Source organism: Melospiza melodia, chromosome 12 (assembly GCF_035770615.1).
Source record: "Melospiza melodia melodia isolate bMelMel2 chromosome 12, bMelMel2.pri, whole genome shotgun sequence".
NCBI lineage: Eukaryota > Metazoa > Chordata > Aves > Passeriformes > Passerellidae > Melospiza > Melospiza melodia.
This window is the reverse complement of record NC_086205.1, coordinates 12,319,675-12,343,836: the sequence shown is the minus strand read 5'-3', so window position 1 is coordinate 12,343,836 and position 24,162 is coordinate 12,319,675. Positions and strand designations below refer to the sequence as shown.

At 40.9% G+C, this 24,162-nt stretch overlaps 1 protein-coding gene across 4 annotated transcripts in view; it reads right to left on the bottom strand.

The window, feature by feature from the left end:
- The window catches only part of NYAP2 (neuronal tyrosine-phosphorylated phosphoinositide-3-kinase adaptor 2), a 134,806-nt gene that overhangs the window by 5,749 nt on the left and 104,895 nt on the right, over positions 1-24,162 (bottom strand). For all 4 annotated transcript variants that reach the window (XM_063166823.1, XM_063166821.1, XM_063166820.1 and 1 more), the window contains one exon: positions 20,489-20,592. In XM_063166823.1, the coding sequence (XP_063022893.1) occupies positions 20,489-20,592 (104 nt within the window). The remainder of the gene's footprint in view (positions 1-20,488; positions 20,593-24,162) is intronic.

Sequence of the window (24,162 nt, the reverse complement as noted above, 5' to 3'; positions counted from 1 at the left end):
AGGAACAAAGTTTCACGGCCACTGGGAGCTGCAGGACAGACCTGAGAGGAAATCCCCACTGCGAATCAACAAACTACAGAAATGACAGTAACCATGTTGATATGAAGGCCCAGAGTGTTAAGTAAATTTTCAGTGTTTCCTTGACAAAAAACAGGCACTGAAGCTCACAGGCCAGAACTCAACCGAGCTGTTAATCACAGTAAAAACCCGCAATGACTTCAGTAGGGCTGCTAAGGTGTTTAAAGCCAATGTGTTTAACACTGCAGTCTTAGGCCTAATCCTCCCAGTGACTGAAATGATGGCACTCACACTTAGTTCTAGCACTAATTTTTCTCACCTCCTCCCTCCTTTCTGGCTTTAGCCTGCTCCTCTGGCCGTGCACCAGGCTGTTAATATCCCTGCTACATCATAACACGGCATTTGTTTAGTGTGAGAGGCACAAAAAATAATGATGTTACAACCTGATTTATGGAAAAAGTAGAGCATTCAAAACATTTTACAGCTATACAGCGCTCCTGGGAAAGATCCCAGCGTGCTTGAGGAATGGTGCACATACTGCAGCCTGTCAGAGCTTGGCTGCACATGTGGATGTACACAGACAGGCACAAAATGCATCAGCACTGGAGGTAACAGCCAGCAAGACAGAGCACAGGAGAGGAAAACTTGGTTCTGACCAAAGAGTCTTGGCCCAAAGCCTGTTCTTATTGAAGTGGGAAGAAAGAGCTAGAAACAAAAGTTAGGATTGCAAGAAGGGACCTCCTGGAGATTCCAGGATGTGAATCAGGTACTACATCCCATAATATCCTTTGGATTACAAAATTTGCTGATTGCAAATCAATTTTTAATTTGATGGAATTTTTACTCATTAGATTATTCAAGGTATAGGACACCTTTTATAGTTTTTTTTTTTTTTTTTAAATCAGAGCAAGGTAGTGAAGAAAAACACCAGGCAAAGGCCCAGAACATTCACCAGGAAGGTGTTGGAGGTAGGCTCAGCTCCTTGCTCCTAAGCAGGCAGTAAAAGCTGTGCGATGACTGGATGTGTAGGAAGCATACAGGAATAAAGGGTGGTTGGATAAACTCTCTCACCTGAATTTGACTGAGTGCAAGAGTAAACCAGGATGTCTGACAAGTTCTTGGTAAACACACTCACCCTTAGATTAGTCATTAGTCTCTAGTTTTCCTTCAAAAATCTTCTTCAAAGCAAATCCTTGTACCAAACTTGAACAGCAACAACAAAAAGTAAGAAACTCCTTCCACTATACAAAGCTGAGCTTTTCTATACAGTTTTAATTACCAACTTCGCCATCTTTAGAAGAAACCAGTCTAAGGTTGCCTTACCTTACTTGTACTATTTTCTCTCAGTTTTCTGCTATTTTTTATTCCCAAAACATTGGAAGTAAATGCTATTAAGGTCTTTTATGTACTCTTGGGTTCTGTGTTGGTAGTGCCATGGAACAAGGAGTAATAAACCCATCTTCAACTAAGATAAAACAACTTTACATATCCTCAAAACAATGCAAAATTAAAATCCTTCAAAGTAAAAAAAAGATCCCTTCTGGTGGGTGTTTTAATGCTTTATGAAGGTCAAAGAAACAAGCTAGACAAAGAAGTTCTCTTCTCTGCAAATTGAAAATGGTACATTTTTGTGTGTGCCTACATTAACAGTGGGCCTGATCTTGTATCTCATCAGTTTGAAATTTCATATTATTCCAGAAAGATAATTAGCAGTCCCAATGGTTTCCAAATACAAGTATTGCTTAAATTAGATTGCCCTGAGCTAGACCACAGAGCTGTCTTGGAGCAGAGGTTTGATGGGCAGAACGTGTCCAGTTCAATCGCTCTCAGAGACCAGGATTAGACGCCAAGGTCAGTACATGTCACAGCTCTCTGCCACATCAGAATTCACCAGGAAAAGCACATGATCCCAGGGAAAACAGAACAGGCTTTGGGGAACAGACAGTGACTCACACTGCCAGGAAGCCCCTGGTGTCACAGAGGACTATTTCTGTTTTCTATTGCCCAGCCCTGGGGACCCCCACCCCTTACTGCTGCACACTGCTGGCCCTCACTGTGTCATGACACACTGCACCAGCACTTCCACTAAAGGGTTCAAAACATGGGTGTTTGCAGCAGGAAAGAAAAATGTAAATGAACATGGTTCTTTCTTCGTAACCAAGCAGGATAGTTTGGTTAGGCAGAAAGAGTCATAAATAGAAAAAGAATAATAATTATCCAATGATACAATTAAGCAGCTACTGATGGACACAACTTTACACACAGGTTAGCTGTGTTCACCAGCTGTAGAAAACATCTTGTATTTTTTGTGATGAATATCCACACTATGAGATCAGACTCTCGGGCTCTTCAGGAGCTGGACTATTGCTATAAAGGGGACTGGGCAAAGTGCATCAGGACAGACCCCAAGCAGGGCTGTGCAAGTTCCTGAGCACATGAAAAGGGCACTGAAAAAAGACATTGTGATACCTGTAAGTTACATACAAACCAAATGATCCCACGTACCATAGCCTTTCCAAATGAAAAACATGATGGCTGTGGAAAGAAAAATCCATGAGCAGAACTAAAAGTATAGAGTGAAACATCCTCAGCACCAGGCCTGGAACTCCCTTAGCTGTGAAAAATTTTCTTATTCATGTGTTACATAAATAGCTACATAAATACATGGATGGATAATGCTCTCTCTTAGTAAAAAGACATTTTGTGCTACCCAAGTCCCACACGTATCCCCCTTGTCTCAAGCCAAGCCCTAGGTAACCTTAGCCCTGAGCACTGGGCAGGCAGGAGACAAGAGGAGAGCAAGTGCCAGGAGCAACTCTGCTGCTCCAAAGTCAGGCCACTGGGGTGAGGTGTGGTAGGAGGATAAAGCCATGCTAATTCCCAGTGCTAAGAGGTGATTCAGGAATCCTGCCATTGAAGGTGATTATAATTTTTCACGAGCGTCCGTGAAAATATGTGCTGCTAAAAATGCCACGTGGGAGAAGAAGTTCCTGAAATATTGTACACAGGTCTGTTAGTAGTCACTAAGTTTGAAATTGTTGACAATTTTCATTCATTTTAAAGGAATCCTTTCAAATATTAGACGTGACCACATGATCATGCTCTGGACACATCTGTGAGCAGGGTGTTATTTTATAGTGTATGAACTTTTAATGACCTAAAAAAATTTCTTCCACTATAGTTTACATGAGGGCTTTAGACAACAGCATATACCCTTCAGCTGTTTCTCCTCATGACATCCTGCCTGGTAAATTCTTTGCTTGCCTTGTTTTAATGCCGTTGGCTTATTTGATGTGAAATCAGAGGCTCTGGGCAATAAGAGAGCCCCATGATTCTGTTGGGTTTTCATAATTTTTTCCTAGTAGTGTAGGTTCCCAGTTCTTGTGCTGAAATTCCATAGGTTATGGGCCTCAGGAAGATGATGTTTGCCTCTGGCCCTTGTGAGCATCTCCCTCACAAGGAGGGATGAGAAGAGGGGCTGACTCTTGAAGAATGGGGGAAAACTGCATTACACATCATGGCTGTTGTATAAAAATATCCTTTTCTTTGTTAGAACTGCATAAAATAGATAAAATAAAAGCCCAATAGCTGAAGTGAGGCTATAGCAAAGTGATCTTAAGCTAACACAAAATACAATTAAATAAAAAAAGGAAGCAGGAGGAGTCTCCTGGATCTGTAAGCAAAGTGGTCTCTAACAGTGCAATCTGTGTGCAGTGCTACACATCATTCAGCAGAGCCAAGCATGCTGGTTTGTTCTGGCAGGCTGCAGAAAGTGAAGAAGAAAGGCTTTCTGAAAGCCACTTACCATCCTCTGGGAGGAAAAGGTACTCCCTCCCTCATGCCTGTTCTCAGACAGGGGTTTCCAAACTCTGTTTCCCACTGAACTCTTGACGGCACTTGCTCTGGTGCAGATGGCTCCCAGCCCTCTGGCCGGGAAGGCAATTCCTCTGGGAAGGTGTGAAATCCCACTCCTAGAAGGCAGTCCCGTGCCCCGGGGCAAGCGCTGGAGGGCTATGTTAGGCAGCAACAGTGACTTCGCTATCTGATACTCGGCTTGACGTGCAGGTCCTCTTAGCACATGTTCACAAAAGGGGAGTTGTCCAAAGCAGGAAGGAGTTCAGCCAGAATCAGGTTTCAGAAAGTCTGAGCAGAGAGATCCTCACCCATTTGAAGCCAACAGGAATTTACTGTCTGACCTCATGGGTCCAAGAATTTGACTATAGTTTGCTTAAACAGACAGTAAAAATAACCTCAATAAAAACCATTTTTAAATACTTCAGAAGAGCACTAGGAAAATTACGTAGGACAAAATTTCCTTTGCTAACTGTGAGCTATAACCATTGCATTGCTGTTGAATGTTACTTCCAATGCCTGCAAAAGTCCATAAGTCAGCATGGAACTACAGGCTAAATTTGCAGTCACTCCCCTCTCTCTGAGAGAGGCATTCTGGAGGAATATTGCCATGAAAGACAGCATAATTTGGCCCAGGATAGTTACTTGTTCATACAGCTCTGTCCTGCTAACTCATTCTCCTGTTACTGTCAAATTCAAAACAACAGTTGATTATTAATACAAAGGTGATTAAAAGTACCAATCTGTTCAGGAGCACGCAGGATGTGCAAGGTGGGCTGTGAAAGCAGACACTCTCATGCAGCTGGGAGTGCCTGGGAAGGCTCCCTGGGGACAGTGGGCACCAGAACTGCAAACTCCTCCCTAGGAGTGCCTCAAGTGCTTTCTAGAACCTTTCCTCTGATGCCAGCAGCCACATTAGAAGGATCCTGTGCATTTATGCAGTCGCATCACAAGTGTGCACACAAGGTGTTAAGCATTACACAATCTGCTCTTTCTAACCTTCCACAAATTCTTCTTTTCAAGGGACACAGGACCAATCTCTATTTTCCCTCTAAGAACATGGGAAAGAATTTCCCCATCACACTAATTTTTATTTCAACAAAATGTGTAGGAGTGAACACTTTGTAATCTTACCCTGTATATATTTAACATTAAAAGCATTCACTGGCACCTGCTATTTCAACCTATGAAACAGCATAAGCAACACATTTTAGGGTTCTTATAACATTTGTATTGCTGTGTTTAAGGTTTTGATTTACATTATTCTGAATTTCTAAACTCCTGGAAATATGATTTATTTCAAATGATACTACTACAGGAAAAAAATGAAAATGAGTCCCTGCAAAAACTGTAAAACTAGAGTCCCTGGAAGAACTGCACGATCACTCAATGTAATTACATGATGCAGTACTGTAAAAAAACTCTGGGCACCTTTTTCAAACTTACAAATCACTAAAAAGACTTGACTACATTGTGTTGCGCTCTATGGCCTGACTAATCCACCACTTCAAAATGACTGACAAGATTATTTGGAATTCCAGGAACTCCCAAAGATTCAAGATTATGAGCAATTAATACTGATCCTAAAATTAAATTAACAAACTATTAGTAAATCTTCAGCACTTCTGGTTCCAGACCTCCAGTTTCATGATTCATTGCTTTCAATTACTAAATGTCACAGTTACTTTACTCAGAACCAGCCCTGCACATACTCCTATCCCTCAAGTTTTCCAGTAGCCCTTAGATTATTGCTGAGGCTACTAATAAAGGAAATTTTAGGTGACAAATTCACTGTTCTGCTTTCCATTTTCATACTGGCAGTCAGTCTAGCTACAGATCTTTCTGACCCTGCATTATTATCTCATTTGGAAAAATAATCTTTTCATCTAAGTTATTTTTTTCACACCAAACAACTGCCCAAAATGTACTGCTTGATCACACTCTGTAAATGCTTTCAAAAGAAGAGCCTGTAAACTAATGATATTGGGGGTACTGTGGAAAGTAATTTCATGCATCTCAGTGGATCATCACAAAGTGCATTCCTATTGAGATCACTCATTAAAAATCAAAACTTCATCTATGCCTTTGCTAAGGAATAAATGCAGAACTCAAGCAACCCACCATTACACTTCCTGTTAATCACTGTAAAATAGAAAGGAAAATACAATATGGTATTAGGTCAGTCACAGGAGGGACAAAGGACACTTTGCTAGAGTTCAGTGATGAAGAGATCTCCTGTGTACTGCATTTTGCAGTGCAGCAGCTGCAGGGTGACACTCTCATGTCCCAGATTTCATTGGGGGTTACTAACCCATTCTCTCCAGCATTTCCCCTTGCTGGAAGGTGCTGCTCTGGGGCATGTGCGCCACAACAGCTCCTGAACCAGACTTCACACAGCAGGCTGGTTTGAGCTGTGACCCCAGTGGCCTCTGCAGCTGGCCCTGCCCATGGCTGGGTGGCCATGCCCACAGCACAACCCAGCTGCAGGTAGAGTTTCTTACTCTCAGTCATGGCAGCTTTGAAAAGCTGACAGATTCTAAATCCCATGCAGAGATGAACAGACCCCCACTGCACTGAGAGGTGGTGTGGAGCACTGAGAGCTGCTGCAGGCAAGGTCCTGTCCTCCTCTGCATCCACAGAGTCCCTGTGGACTGCAAAAGCTCTCATGCACAAGGAGCTAAAGGCAGCAGGGTGCATGCTCTGCATACTGCTTGGACCAAGAAGGGCCCAATAAATGAGAAAGGAAGAATGAAAGTGAATGGAAACAAGACCATAGCTTTGGAAGACCTAGGAACTGCAAGAAAGAGGACGTTGAAACCTGTCCTAAAGTTATAAAAAATGTGACATGTAAAAATGTGACAAAAATGTCTAAAATTCCATTAGTTTCCCCATTTTATTGGACCTCATTTTTTCCAAACTATAAAAAAGCACATGACCTTCAGCACTATTTTTACTGAAGTCAGTACTTGAACCCAAGATTTAGCTAACCTTTGTTGCTGCAACAGATTAAGAACTTCACCACACCAATTTACCAGCAAAGATCTTAAGTCCTTATATTTCTCTAGCACTTTCAGGAAAATGGCCAAAAAAGAATTTTAAAATTAAAGAAATATAAAATTAGCAAAATAATGTATGTAGGGAAATGCCTCAGCACTGAAAGCTGCTTTACTTTAAATTTCCTTTACTTACAAGAAATTTTGAAGTATGCTCTTACATTTCTCCATTTTTGATAGTGAAACGGAGTCAAGGATCATTTTCTTAGAGTAAATGCCATTTCTCAAATATTGTACTGATTGTATGGAGGGAAAAATGTTCAGGAAAACATGACTAAAAACCAACACCAAATGTTCAGAGATGATCATACTCTTGTAGGTGGTCACAAGTTCCTTTTAAAAATGTGTAAAAACATTATTAAAAGACCTGTATCTTCATTAATAATTTATTTCTAACTCCAATTTGAAGTGCAGTTAAACAACAGCTGCTGAAGTTATAAACCACACTGAGAGTTGCTGAAGAACACAAAGATGTAAGAGCCTGCCTCAGTATGAGATACCACATCTGATGTTACCTTGCAGCAACATCACGCAGTTTGATTTATATCAGGAATGGCTGAACTATACAGTAGCCAAATCTAATATAGACAGGATTTCCTGGCACACAGAATGGCTGAGATACAGCAAGAGACTCAGCCTGGTATCTGTGTGCTTTAGAAAATGGGATTCATTGGGTTCAGAGATTCCCTGAACCTTGCTTCTGTTTTCTGTTTAAAAGGAATGAATCTCTGAAGGGATGGTGCTGGCTGACAGAGTGTGTGAATCAGTACTAACACAATAAACCAGAGCAGCAGCTCCTCAACCATGGAGTGACCTGGCAAACTCAGCCTAGCCTGTGCCAGCAGCATGGCTGTGCTCAAATTCAGGTCTCCAGAGCAGGAAGGAAATTTAAATATCCAGCTTAAAAAGAATGGCTAATGACAGTGCAGAACAAAGAAACATTGAGCTTCCTGTTAACCTATAGGTACATATCACCTGTAGCATAAGCAAACTCAAACAGTAAAAAAAGTGCTGCTTTTCTCTGATTGTGTTTTAAAGTTTGGTGCCAAGGACCATGATCTGACCAATGCTAATTTTAAAAGTGCATATTGCTGTTGTCTTTTCTCATTTTTATTTTTTCCTGTTGTGAATTATACAACTGTGATCAGAAACACCAGATAGCAAATGTGCTTTTCCAGACTGTAAAAAAAGAGAAGGCCAAGCGAATCCAAGAGTCCACTAACTGCCACTGACTTGTAAAGGCTTAAGATCAGGCCACTAGCCCATAAACTCCTGTCTCAATTAGTGGAATATGTCCTTTCTCCACCCTTTGTTTTGTTGAGGAAAAGCATTCCTTGGACATTCTAGTTACAGTTTAGGAGTAAAACAGGAATTTCTGTTGATGTGTGTGATGTCAGAATTTAACCCTCTAACTTTGAATTAACAATGAAAAGGATTTCCTATTATACAATTTTCATAGGGGTGAAGGGTTTTCCTTACAGTGTATCCATCACCTACTAGGTTCTCAGTATTTCCTGCATAAAGATCCATTTTCTGAGATTATTCTGAGTAGCTGCTGCCAGGCTGCTGCAGCAACTTATTGCACACAGGGACTGGTCCAGCTGGACAAGTTAGTACAATGAAAAAACTAACTGTAAAGGGAGAAAATTTATCACTCATAGGTCTCATAGAGAAACACAGATGATTATCTGCTTATTTAAGCTTCAATTCAATGGATAACCTAAACACATGCTCAACTGGAAAAAGTATATCAGTCATCCTCCTGACTAAAAGAAATATTTTGCTGTTTAAGATAAGCCAGTGCTTTGCTGCCTCAAGGTGAGATAACTGAGCCTACATACAGTTATGTGGTGATTTATTTGACAAAGGGCTAATAAATGATAGTTTGCTGCTTTAATAAATGCCTAATCAATTGGCAATTATATGTTACTGTGAACTGCAAAGGGTAAGAGGTCTGACAAATAGTCTGCAATGCTCCCATAAAATCCACTTATAAGGTTGGGTATTTTTATCCATTCCTAATGCTCACCTGAACTGGAGAAACTTTTCAGCCTAAGGCCCTTCTATATCCAGTATCTATTCATGTAAGGTGTTATGCATGTGAGTCACCCCTGCACTGACAGCAATTCCCTCAGGTGAATAGAGCTGGGATCTGCAGCACTAGAGTCCAGCTGATTTAGGGCATTTCTAAACCTTGGAACACTTGATCTGCATAAGATACAGACAGCAAAAACTACACAGACTGAGCTGTTTCCAAATATTATTCACCTACAGAAAACTGTCAGAAGAAACACCAATATATTTCCCATTTTGGATCTGAAAAACTGGAAACCTTAAAAATTAGTAAAAAGAATAATCTTTTAAAGTTCTCATTTAAAATACATGATGTTTTTATTTTCATTGTTTTAACAAGACAAAATGAGAATAAAAGTAGGTTATCAAAAATGGATGCTGGCATTCATATTTTTTTTTAATTGACATACACATAATGTATATGAATAGCCACACATTTCTAGTGAAAGACTATGAACAAACACACGTACATATACAGAGATAGAGAAAGGTCCTATACATACATACATGAGTGAATATTCATATTTATGTGCATACAGTATACAGACAAGATACTATACAGGTACAGTCAGTGCAATAGACTGAATAAGGCTACACAAACACCGAGAGAGGCTGGTGGGGTGGTGACAGCCATGGGAACAAAGCCTGGATGGTTGTGACTCAATGCAGACGTGGGGACAGCCTGGCTGCTGTGGGGTGTTCTATGCATCAGGCACACACAGTTCCAACAGAAACATGGTACAATACACTCAGCTCAGAAAGGAGGACAAGTGGGAGTGTGTGGAGGAAACTGAAATGCGTATGAGCGGACAAATAAGGTTGTTCTACCTAGGATACAGGATGTTTGGTTCATTTACAGAGAATGCCTATATATAAACCCATGCTTTCATGAATTCATGCCATTTTTTATTTCTATCTTTTCCTTTAAGAATATTACAAAATTCTTGCCCTGAGTTAAACATAAATACACACAGAAAAGGGGGTGGGGAAAAAGGAAATTGCATGCTTCTGGGTTTTTATAAATAAAATTTTAACCAAGGCACAATGTCTTCAAGAGTGGTTGCAAGACCATTTGAAATAAACTTAGCAAGTGCTATTGTTCTGGAACTGTGGCAAAACTAATTGTTTGCATACAAAAGTCTCAGAACAAGTTTTGAAGTGAATTTACAAGTTTTAGAAGAGAACAAGTAAATTTATTACATATGCCTTAAAGAGAGATTCCCTGAAGAGGAAGGAATGCTACCAGTGCTACCAAATTAAATTATTTTATAGGCAACTTACTGATGTTTGGACTGAAATTATTTCACACAAACAACATTATATATTTGTTTAGCATTGGCTATTACCTATTTTTAGTAGAACCATGTACAGTGCTGTAAGAGCAGCTAAAAATGAGATTAAGAACTTCCAGATAATTTTCAGTTTCTGTGTTAGGCAGTACACACAGTGGTCTCACTGATTCAGCAAGCTGCAAGAATCATAGCTCAGGCACAGCTGATCAAGGGTGGCATGAGACTTTCAAGGCTGTATCTCTCTCCGTCACTGACCTGCATGAGTGTCTTACTGGAAATATTAGTTACTAGTTCCTGTGGATCCCACTCTGTACATCCATGCCCAAATCTGACTCTCAAAAGAAAGGGTGCAGAGGCCATGCTTGGCTGTTGCCCCCACATTCAAACACTCAGACTCCAGAGACACACTTGGCATCAACTTCCAGGGGCTCTGGATGGGCCCTCAAATTCCAGGGAACAACCACCTGCATTGTGCTGCATTGGCTGCAACATCTGTCCCCATAAATCTCTCTGTTGAGCTGACTGTTTTTCAAAGTGTTGAAACCATCTCAACTCTACCAAAGCCAGGCACAACATAGCAACCCCCTGAAACCTCTGACCACACAGGTGAGATCTTCTCATGTCTGTCCTGTGCCTGTTCAAGAAACTGTAACTCCCAATCTGAGAAGCAAATAGGTAAGGAGAGTAAAAAAGTGTTGAGCATGAATGTGAAAACCTCATAAATGCCGTGTTATTTCATCCTTTGTCAGAATATCATTGCATTTGAAAGGTTTCAACAATTTCTGTCACTTAGCTCACCTCTTTCTGTTTTCTGCTGACAAGCTTACCAAGTTCGTGCAGGAATAAGATATCAGGGTAAAGGAATGAAATACTCTTTCTTCTCTCTTCCATCCCACCTGGAATAGTGGCAGCCATGCAGGCACTTGACAGCAAGGCAGGATGACAGACTAGAGGTGTGCTGCTCACACCAGTGACTCTGTTCCCACACCTGACACCCTCTTGCTGTGGGGTTACTTTTTCTACAGCTGACCTGCTTTCACCCATTACTTCCTCCCCTGACACACTTATTTTATGCCTAAACCCCATGCTATGACCCTTATGGAGAGGGAGAGTCACCAAAGCCATGTTGGGTTCAGCACCTACGGTGACAGCAGGGCGTGCTCAGAGCCACCTGTACCTGCTGTCCCCTCGGCCGCGGGACAGGGGCTGCTCCAGCAATGTGGGGCCACACTTAAACCAGAGTCCTGGCAAAGCCATGCACTGGCCTGCTCCTGCTGCATGAACAACCCAGCGGAGTGAGGAAGAAAAGATGTTGGGACAGCAGTAGCAGGCTGGTCTGCCAGCAAAGGACAGCTTGGAGACATTTGCTTCTCATGCCAATCAGTCAGGTGTGCCTTGGAGGTGAGGGATAATGGATGTGACAATTCCATCTACTTCAAAGTTTGCATTTTATTTTCCTTTTTCAGAAATTTTATTTTACTTTTTAAATAAGCCTTCTCCATTTGCAATTTGCATATTTAGAAACCATTTGCACTGCTCTGGACCCATGCACTGATTAGGTAAGGCCAGATTCAAGCTGAAACTCAACACAATGCAATGTGCAGCCTTCCCAAAGCATTAACATTCTTGTTGTTGCTCTCATCCAAAATGTTGACAGCATATTTTGCTGCACTGTCGACAGCAGAATTTTGCTTTCATGTGTGCAACAGATTTGTCTTAGCAGGAAAAACCCGGAACTGTGGAAAGTAATCCAAGCACTCCCTCTTGTGGGCACAGGGTTCTGCTGCAGTTTAGAAAGGCACAAATCGCATAAATCCAGAATCCGACAGATTCTTACAGTGCAAAGTCCCCAGAGGGCTGTGTGACATTGTGTGACACTGCCGGACACAGTTCATGCCTCATGCCCTGGCACTTCCTTCAAGGTGGCAGCAGTCAGGGTGACAGATCCCTGACTCTCATCAACATTCTGTCTGAACAAGAAAGTAAAATCCTGTGGCTCTGGATTCAGGCTTCTAAATACTCCCAGGACACACACACTGGTCAAATCCAGACATCATCTCAAGGTAAAATTGGCCCCTGTCCCATCAGTGGAGTGTCTGTGCCACAGGCTTCTCTCTGTACCCCGTTGTGGGTTCTTCCATGCCTGTCCATCCTCCCAGGTAGCAACCAGAGGATTTCCTTTCTGCCTGCCATTTGCAAAACCAGCATCCACAAGATTTGGTCTACACCTACGTTCCTTTTTCTTTGCCTACACAGACACTAAATATTTCTCCATGACATGTCCATTTGAGAGAGAGACATATTTTTTAAAGTGTTCTGAGTAAAATATACCTGGTTTTCCACTTTTAGACATTCAAATGCATTTAATTTTATCATTGACACATAAACAATGTAAAGTCACTGTCACAGATACAGCAGATTGCACCCCAAATAGTTTTTTTGTACTTTCTAATTTCACAAAAACCAGACCTTAAGCAATTCCTTAATTGAGAGTCATACCCTTACTAATCTACTTCCATCTGCAACCTCTTACTTTCTCACCTATTACACTGAATTTATAAATCCTTGGGGCAGGACAGCCTTTGTTCCATGCATACTGTCTACCAGCCAATAACTGTGACCCTTGGACACCACCACAGTCAATATTGTGGTGGATCCTAGTAGCCAACATTAAACAGGTTCTGTATCCAGTGACAATCCCAAGCCTTAATAAATGTGATGGCTAAACATAAGGAGTAATTAAGTTCCTTTAAGTGAATATCTTCTCAGGCAAAAATAGAAGCTACCATCCAAAGTAATAAATAGTGTATAGAAAGTTCAGACCAAAGCCCCATGGGGTTCTGATTACAGAGCAAGCAGCATGGGACTGTTCCCACACTGTGGACACATATTTTGGATGAAGAAAAAGATCAAGTATCAAAAAGGAGCAACCGTAACCTTGGCTCCAGGAGCACAGAGACAGACATCTCAGAGGCACTGCACTGGCTCAAGAGGAACACTTGGCATGTACATAGATGGGGAGGAAAAGGGTTGCCACTATCCCATGAATTGTTTAGTATGTTTTACTATTCTATGTCCAAAATACACAACGGACTTTCAGAACTTTTGAAAATTAGAGGAGAAAAGAGGGACAGAGAAAATTCTAAGAGTGGCAATTAGCACAGTAGTTAGATATTCCTTTTGAATAGAAATCTGGGAGTGCGTGTCCCCTGAGATCTTTAACCAGCAGCTCATGGGGATAATTTTTCCCTTGGGTCCAGAGGGCAAGGATGACAGAAGTTGATTTTTTCTTTGCAAACCCTTGCTCATGATAAGAGCCAAAACAGCAGAATCACTAGAGTCTGATGCTAGCTCTAGGTTGAGATTCATCAAGGAGTGCATGTAGCACAGATTGACAGTACTGAGAGCTCACATGGGTCTGTGCTGTGTAACACACACAAATTCCCTTGTTAGCACAATTTATTTTTTTCCTAACATTTCCCTAGTAATCAAAGTGGATGAAGGACTACTTCAGTCCACAGAGTTCTCCATCTACCTGCAATGACTCCATTTCTTTCATATAGTGGAAGGTAAAAGAAAGACTGCTGTGATCAGATATGTTACAGTGGATCTTGATTTATAGGTGCTCATTTCTCAACAGCACAATTCACCAACTGCAGAATCAGGAACCCAGCTCTGCTACTGTGCCCCACAACTGCAGGGTGTTTGCTGACTCCTTGAACTCTTGCACACTACTGCTGGGAAAAAATGGCAACTTTAAGCTGAGAATAATAGAAGAGCACAGATGCTTTGTTTATGGTCACAGAGTATTCACTTTCAGATGCACATTTACCAACTAAAGCATGATAATGTCAATTCATTGGGGAAGTACTGTGTCTAGGTGCCTTCAAAAACAATTATAGCCATAATGGTAACAATTTGCATTCCCAGCATTCACTAATTACAGGGTGACCACAATGTTTACAAGGCATACAAAGACTATAACATGTTTTGTATTCACAACTAAAGCTAGAGATTTTACAAGCTGGGCTTATGATTTTTAACTGACCCAGTACAGAGGGAACTTAGGCATGAGACAAATATGTAGCTGTGCTGCTGAAGAGTACTCAGCACTTGTCAAAATTCAATTCGAAATAATTAGCTTAAAGTTTTTTGTATTTTTATGATGGGCTTTTACTGCACTTAAATAGCAAGGTATTGCTCTACTCATGCATATTGCTCTACTCAAATATGTTTCAGCTTCTTTGTGGTACTTCCCTTCCATCATGATTTTGTTTTAAAGTGGAACCATTAGAATAGGTGTTTGGGATTTTTTAGCTTTTCCTAATCCCATGAACACAAGGAAAAACCCTGCGTATTCAAAGTAGAAAATCTGCTTCTTACTTCTCTACCCACATTGCTATGTTGGAAAACTGTGCTGGACCACTCCTGGTCTCTGCTCCCTGGCTCTGTGAGCCTTGGATTTCCATGTCTGTACCACAGCTCCCTCAGCCTGCCAGCGCCAGGCACGAGCCTCCCCCAGTACTTGGTTATTCTACAAGTCTTTTTTATTTTCCTACCTAGATATGAATTTCAGGAGCCAACTTGTATCTAAAATTCCTGTCTATCAAAGACACATTCTCATTGATGGCTTCACTTCATTTGGTGCAAGACAATGGTCAAGTCCACTCTTGGGAGTCCCTTTCCCTTTGCTGTATTATAAAATAAGTGAGAGCTGTCCTGAATTCTGGAGGGTAATGGTTGTTTGTCCATCTTGTGCCTGCTGTTGTGTTTACCAATGTGGTCATGTGGGGAAAGTAAAATGTTGCCTCAGCTTGCAGAGGACTCAGGCAGATACCAGGCAAGCGATGAAGTGAGCTGCAATTTTTCTAAAATCAGACACAAAAAGTTTCAGTGTTGATGCTGATATATTTTCTAGCTTTTTCTTCATTCCTTCCATGCATGTTGAGACTCCTAAATTCATAACCGTCGATGGATTTTCATTCCCTCCTCTGAGTTATTCCTTCTAATCTCAGCATGGCTTCTGAATTTTACTTTGATCATCTCTGTAAAGTTTAAATCTTCTTTCCTTGCTTAAATTGGAGCTAGATATCACTGCCTGGTCCCCCACAAAAATGCCCCAAACCTTAAGAGGCATACAAACCCTTAGAATTAAGATAACATACCTTGAGGTGGCAACAGGAAAGGACAGTGCTGTCTGGCCACTGAAAAGCAAGAAACTAACAGGCACCATGAAGAGAGGCTGCACATTTGCAGATAAGGAACACACTTTTGTGAAAATCTATCTGAAAATAGGCTCTGCTTTGCAGGAAAGCTAAAATATGAAACTCTAGCTATCAGTAGTTTTGTTTTCAAAGAGTGTGGTTTTCTTCAGACCATCTATCTTAAAAACATGTGCTGCTGTGCTGCTATGCAGCCTAGTACGTGGGATTTTCCAATCACTGTCTCCAAATTAATGAAAACAAATCTCACTTTGCAAAGGTCATTAGCAAAAAAAAAAATCCCAAGGTGTTCATATGATCTCTTTTTTTCTTAAAATGGAAATTAGTGGGATTTTTCTGTGCTGAAGACTGTTTCAGAGAGGCATGGCAGTGATACAGAGAGGATTTTATGTACATTAAAACTCTGGGTGCAAGATGTTCTGCTCTCCAGCAGAGGGACTTCCACAGTCTGCTTGAAACGTTTTCTTCTTTTGTGCCAGATATGCTCAGTGCACACCTAGCCTGTATGCCACAGGGATATCTGAGCTCATCGATGGAATGTAATCCTTTGTTACCCCGAGGTGAAGATGTGGAGAACGATGGGATGGCAGGGAAGCATCATTGCACAGCAGTGATACCTGTGACTCCAAATCCTGCTTGCTTTACACAAATGAACAGCTTTGTTCACTGTGGCTGTGCTGTGGCAGGACTGAGCATTTTCCACTGCAGGGTGAAACCCCTGACCATGCCTGCTGCAGAAATCTCAGGTGCCAGCACAGAGGTTCCAGCAAAATGGGTGAGGAGTTATTTACTGGGGCAACTGTGGACCCTGTTTATTGTACTTTATAAACCTCTCAAAGTGGTTAAATTCCACTGTTCTCAGTCCACTTAGATGGCTACAAAAGACAGTTACTTGTTTTCATTTCCACATAAAGGCCAAACACGGACTTTTACTATCTCTAAAATTATTCACACACTTCTTTTCTCTAAGATACAACTTGCTTTAATTTCTACAACATTTCTCCATTCCCTGTAACATTTTGTGAACAATGTCATACCTTTATAGAATGAGAATCACTTAGGCTGAAAAATGCCTTTAACCCAGCACTGAAAAACATGTCCCCAGATGCCACATCTACACGTCTTTTAAACATCTCCAAGGATGGTAGAATGGACTCCTCCACCTCCCACGGCAGCCTCTTGCTTGACAACTCTTTCTGTGAAGAAATTTTTTCTAATATAAACAGATTATATCCTACAGTGTGTGTCTGAGTGTTAAAGCAGGTCACTGACCATTACCCTGTGGATTATGGGGCCTTCATTCTGCTCCCTGTGTCCATCTTCCAGCTCAGGGGTGGTACCTGGAGAACAGCTGGTCCCGCTTTTGAACACCGAGGCAAAGAAGGCATTAAGTACCTCAGCCTTTTCCCCACCCTTTGTCGTTATGTTCTCTCTGCCATCCAAAAAGAGGATGGAGATTCTTCTTAGATTTCCTTTTGCACAGAAACATTTTTTATTGTCTTTTATTACAGTAGACAGATTAAGTGCTAGTCAGGATTTGGCCCTTCTAATTTTCTCCTTCCATAATCTCATGACTCCCTTGTCCTCCTGAGTTGCTTGTCCCTTCTTACAACTTTCAGAAATTCTCTCTTTTCCTGAGTCCCAGCAAAAACTCTATTCAGACAATCTGGTCGTCTTCTCTGCTGGTTTGTGTTTTGGCACTTGAGGATGGCCTGCTTCTGCATGCTTAACATTTCCTTCTTTCCTTTCTTTACAAGACAATTCATCCTATCTAGAATACTTCTCTGCTATTTATACCCATCTCTGTAGGATATATTTATTTAGATATGCATTTAGGAAATACAGCTATGGGGCACTTTTGTTGCTCAAAAATATTCTACGCTCCTGCCATTATTACAGTTCCAAGCCCCCCACCTACCTCCTCTGCTACTTCCTTAATTTTTTAAATTTTGTCCTTTCACAATCAATAAATTCAGTTCCAGGATAAACTTATGTTTATCTTTCAGTTTAAATTGAGATAATTAATTACTTTATCCAAGGTTGCTTTGTGCAACCAACACTTTCCAAATGCCCTCATCATTTCCCAGAACTAAGGACAGAAGGCAGGCTCTCAACCTGGCTCAGCATTTTGGTAAATGCTGGCTGTCCCTACACTACAGAATTTTTAGTATTCTCCATCAGAGACCAGCCATATAATTAATTTCTTCTCATAAGCCATTTCTTCTTATTTTTAGGTGGTCTCTCCACTGCTTCCCATCAATGTACTATAGATATATTCTGTGAATACTAGCTGATTAATCCTCACCATTCCTACATCAATAACCAAACAAGAAATAAGAAAATAAGGCATAGGGGAGTTAAATTACAATAGTTACATAATTATCTAATATATGATTGGAATAATAATTTAGGTTTCCTTAGAGCAGATCAATTTTGAATTACTAAGCATAGTCACCACTTCTTTGAACAATTGCATTAAAAATTATGGGTTTTGAGAACTCAGTTGCAAATTAGTCTTTTTTTTCCCAAATTAAGCATTTTGAAAATCACAAGTCTGGGATCCATGAAGATTTGAGAAAACCAATTAACAGTAATCTGTCCTTTCACAGATCTTATATTCCTGTTTGAATGTTAGCTGTGCCTATCTGATCAACAAAGAGGGGAATAACACAATACATCTTAATCTTTTGGAAAGTCTAATTTGCTCATTATGATATTGTTAAGGAAAGCAGTATCAATACAATCAATAGCCACAGCACACAAAAATAGATACCCTGTATGCCACAACCCAGCAGATTGAGAATGGGCTAACAGCCCAGCTGTTGGAAACACATTTCACCCATCATCCATTATTTGCACATTAAGATAGAACAGGTGTTGAAAGAACAATCAATGTTTGTATCTGCCACGGAGATAAGATTTTTGTCATTCCTCTGAAATCAGGGTCAAATCCACACCTTTAAAAGTTATGCTATCATAGCAAATGGCAACATAATAGATGGACAGTAAGAGATTGTCAGCTGGAAGGGAAGACTTAGGGAGAGAAAGCTTGTACTAGATTTTCTTGTTTTTCATGAAGTCACGACCGTACCATACATTATTCAATTAACAAGATCACCCTTCTACAGTCACTTGGAAATTCCTCTTATCATCTTTGTTCCTTTCTTCTGTATGAATTGAGGTGGATTTTTCCCTCCACAGTTTCAGTGAACCCTGGCTACAGCTTCTAAGAGGCTCATTATCTCTTCTATCACATCAGCTTCTGCTTTCAAGGCTTATTGTTTAGTTCTTAGTATAAACTGACAGGCTAAAATCCCTTCAAAACACCCAAGGTGCCTTTGCCACTGAGTAAACAGCAAAGCATCAGGAGTGCTGTAAAACCCATTTAATCAAAAATATATACTACATGAACACTGGGACACTGAAAACCTTTGGAAGTACAATTACCCTAATTTCTTCCTTACATGAAGGAACACTTGATGTGTTATTTAAATGGGCCGTCATTTTGAATCTCCATTATAGATTTGATTTGCTTATGTAAAATATGCTTTAGAAATGTGCAGGGTTCTCTCAGTCTTCATGTCTGGCAGCACTCAGAAGTAATACAATCATATCAGTTCATACAGGTTACAGAGCTGTAACCTGTACAGACTTGGCTACCCCAATATGACCTTCCTAACAAGTTGCTGGCTGTCTGGAGTGAGTAAATCAACTTAGTCTTGTGGTCTTTGCTTTGGTCAAGACATTATTGGAGCAACTCACCAAGATAGAAACACAAATATGTGATTATTGCAAAGCAGTCCTCAGGGAGATTTCCACTCAAACTTCAGTGACATTCAATAGTATTTTGGGGACTAATTCCCTGAAAGCCAGACAAAAATTCTCCATCAAAATAAGGGTGTCTGTGTGTGCATACACATATGCATGTGCACCTAAATCCATCTGTGCTCCTGTCTCCTTGTGCACACACACCCCACACGTACACACCAGTGATGCAGTGCCACAGTGCTTTGACAGAAGCCATTCACATGATGTTTAAGCAAAACCTGTTCTTTCAATTGCTACTCTCAGCTAGTTCTGTCAAACTAATAATACAGGTCTGTGCAACAAAATGTTACAATATCAGTATTAGCATATAAAATAAAGGTAAGTATAGGTTTCCCATGTCTTTATTTCTTTTCCATTTTCTCCCTATTGGAGAAATTTGCCAACCCAAACACTTTCATTTTTTTCCTATGTGGCAGTTTTGTTTCTGATGATGATAAAAAAAGTATCTCTGTTAAAGATAAAAGGAGATGTTGCTCCTTTGATTTGGTTTTTTTTTTTATTCCTAAAAATGTACAATAAGTATAACTACAGTGGACTATTTAATAGTCCTGTAAGCATTACATGGTCTATAGCTGAAGAGAGTCTAGCTGCCTCAACTAAACAAAATCACTTGCTGTAAGAGCAGTTTTTAGGACAGTGATAAATCACAGTGTAATACAATCATGCATTAAGCTTCAACCAGATGTGACTGGCACAAATATTAAAGTACAACTGGGCAGAAGTCAAGTATGTACAAGTCATTGACAACATTGGTGTAAGTGCTCTAGACAAGACATTTAAAAGAAATTTACATAAAAACATAGATTAAATTTATCAAAGTTTGATAAATTTTAAGACAGTAAAAAAGTACAGAAAGCATGAAAAAATAAAAAACCCAGTCAGTTCATACTGTACAGTTTTACTACATTTATATTACAGAATGAAGACAGAAAAAGATACAAGGAATTAAGAGCAAAGAAAATTCTGCTGGCTGTGGCCAGCGGAATTTCACTGCCGATGAGAGATGCGCACACACAGATGCACGCACACGCACAGAAAACAAAGACACAAAGCAAAACAACCATTTACTGTAACAAATGACAGACAGAGAGGTGGGACATTTGGCATGTTGCAGCACATGGAGTCATTCCCGATTGGCTAACGATGGTACCTGGCTCGGCTGGAGCTCGCCGGGCTGCCGGAGCGGCGCCACCGACGCTGGAGGCACTCCTGACGTGGATGCGGAGCGGCCCAGCCGGCAACTCGACTTGGACTCTGCAAGGGAGAGAGAGAAACACCCGTGAGCAGGAGCAGGGGACTGCTGCAGCCAGCTGAACGCTGTGCATCCAGGATTCCCTTGAAATGGAGACTCTAGCCTCGGTAACGAGTTAAAGTCTTGGACATCCGGCTGAATCATGAGCAGAAGTTGAGATCAGAAGAGGGATTCAGGCAGGACTCATGCCATGTCCTGGCCTCTTTGCTCTGGCATCTCTGAAGGACAGAGCATAAAACAGCAGACAGGAAGAATGAAAAAGAAGCATTCCTGTTTCCCCACTCCCCTGCTCCCTAGCACCTTTTCTACTCTTCATGTAATACAGCAGTGATTAAGGGAGTTACAGAGGCTTCTGGTTTTACCTCTCCATCCCAGAGCTGAGGGACATGACAGCCCGAAGACTGGGTGTGCTGAAGGAAAGCATGAAATGCCAAAAAATAAAGGAGAAGGTATGTAAAAGTGGTGAGGATACTGTCACACTTGGGGATTTGGAATGACACCAAAAATACTTGGGAATCTCATGTCAGTAGCAATGAATTGAGAGATATAAAGTAGGAAGAAGAGACAAATCAAAACATTGGCAGTGGCAAAGTCAGTTGCCCAGAATCAAGATGATAACAGAAGCAATGGTTGCCTTGAGAGAAAGCTCCATTTCAGAGAAGAACTTCACAAAAATGATGCAGTTATTTGATTTTCTTTCTACTGCTTTATATGGAGTTATTTCTGAGAAGGTTCCCCATTGATTTCCATCCAGGTTACTATTGTACACACTGACACACAGTGACCATGCAGTTCAGGAGGCCTGGATGAAAGTTTTTATATCTAAGCCATGCTGACACCCATGTACTACCCCAATGTTCAGCTGGTCTGGGGGAAACTGCCCTTTCCTGAAAAAGAGATCTGCCTGTTTCTGCCCAAGAAATTTTTTTGTCCTTACATTTCCTTTATATGGCTGAGGAAGCACCTCTCAGCCTATGACTCTGCTCAGATCAATTCATTCTCCTCATGTTTCATAAACCTTCTTCCCAACCCTGCACCTGCTTTTTTGTATTTAGTGGGAAAGCACTGAAAACATTGGACTCACCAGACAGATTTGGTATAATAATAGAGTCTCACTTTTCACACTGACAGTGCTCCTTTACCATGAATAACAAGTAGCTTCAACACCATGCTTCATTACAGTTTAAAGAATTTTGAGGTTTTTTTAAAAGGTTTGAAGAATTCCTCCTATTCAATTCTATGTTTTCAAGAAGAAAGGAAGGGCCTATGCCTCGTACAGTTGTGGTTTAGCAAGTTTGTCTCTGAAGCACATCTTTTGCCTGTGTCTGTCTGAAATTTATTTTGTCATGCCTCATGTATACAGCTGCTTTGTCTGTGTTTGTTTTACACTGATTTCTCTATTTCCTGTGTGGATCTCTAGTATCACCACTGGCCACTGGTTGGGCCACAGCTTGAAAGGAAGAAGATGCCTATTGCCAGCATGACCTTAAAGTCACTTGGCACACTTTGGAAACTTAAGGACAGCTGGCACATTACTCCACATACCAACAACACGGCTGAAATGGATTCTTCCACTCTCACTGATGCTTTCTCATTGTCACCTTCAATGCTTATTTTCTTCAGATATTTCAGAATTCAATAGGGCATGGAGAAGAGCTATCCACTTATGCTGGAGCACTTAGACCAATGAAAGCATCTGTATGGGTGAATATTCATCAACTAAATATTAATAGGTTAGTTAACATCCAGCTGGCTGAGCAGCAAAAATATTTATGCTGCTTGCCGAATGCATTATTCAATTCACTCTCCAAGTCAGTCTGTAAACACACCACGAGTCAACACAGCCACAGGCACACAGAAAGGAGCAGACTGGCCTCCTCCATAACCTTGCTTTTGTACACAGTCTGCTGGTTTGCTTTTTTTGGACTTGGGCAGTTACTCTGAAGGTTGATTAGGTTTGTTTTTGTTCTGATTTCACACTGTCTGTGTGCCAGATTTCTGACTGTTCCTTTCAGAAATATAGATACAATAATGGATCTCGTTATTATATCTCATCTCTCATCTCCTGGAATTCTGCGGGGGTTTCAGAAAGGACAAGAATTGTGCTTTTTTCAGTTGTTTTTCTTTACTGCTAAGTAAAGATTCTGTTTCTGCTGTGACAAGCAGAATCAGACATTCAGCGCATAAAAAACTCCAAGACACTGTCTGAGTATGCTTCTGAATTATTTTCTTTGCTTTAGGAAAGCAGAAAGAAGTGTCATAATTTCCAATTTGGATCTATGAGCAAGAGATTACCATTTCCTTGCCAAAGAGGCTCCTTTCATCTAGCATCAAAGAAATAAAACCTATCACACACAGATGAAGTATTAGTTCCTTTATCTCCCCGTAATATATGTTCCAGTATTAAGGAAACTATTGTGATTTCCATGGTGATCCTCACCAAAAGGTGCTTCAAACATGGCTCCATCCAGCTTTTTTTGTCTCAGTGGCTATATTTTTGGACCAAATAAATACTGTATTCTACTGTAATTAGTGGTCTCAGTAACAGCACACCACTTGGGGGAAAAATAGTCCATAAAAGGTCTATTCTTTAATTGCTGCACAACTCACTGCTCTGTATTCTGCAGCGTGTTATTTTTCAGCTATGGGCAGTTTATTCACTCTGCTGGGGCTATCTGGGTTTTCCTATTCAATGCCAAGAATCTTAAAGGAAAAACTACTGCTAATAAATATCAGGGATGCTTTCTAGCATTTAGAAATTAATGTTTATCTCTTGTGGATGATACTGAGACAGCTCAGTATTAACATCTGAAATGAATAGTCTTGGACATCTTGAGAAGTCCCTCAGTTACAGAATTTCATGGTGTGGAGCTGAGTTCTATCAGCCATCCTGAGAGGCACACAGGGAAGGCTCTGTAGGCCAGGGGATGCAGGGCATGTGAGCAGCCTTTAGAAATGCTCTTTGCAATCAATGGGCAGCATGAGGTCTGAATTCAGCAGATTCTTGGGGGTAGCCAGGAGGCTGTGAAATATTATGCACAAAAATATTCATAAAATTCACCTGGTGTATGTGGAAATTTAGCGGTGTTATTTTGCACAGCTTCCAATGTCACATCTCTCACAGTGACATGGTTTGAAAAATGCACTGCAGGTCTCTGGGAGCCAGGTGCATTGTTAGGGGGGCACAGTGGGTCTCAGTCTCCTCTCATGGCAACCACAGTGGCCACAACACTCTGGAGTGGGACCACAGCCCCCTGACACCAAACCCACAGACAAAATCAGCTGCAGTGGGCTGAGCACCACTGCACTCTTGGGTTTAAACTCAGTCTTGACAGCACCAGGAGGGTTACACGTGGAACCACACAAGCATTTAGCTCCAAAGGGCAGCATTAAGGATGAGAATTTTAAGAGAGACTGTGCAACACAGAAATACAGGCTTTCCAAGCACAAATAGGATTGCCTTAAAGTTGTGTATTTAATTATGTGTCTAAGCACTCATATAAATGGCTGGTTTTCCAAAACTGCAGGGGCTGCCAGCATGACTAAAGATGTAGAGGCTTGGCTGATTGTAT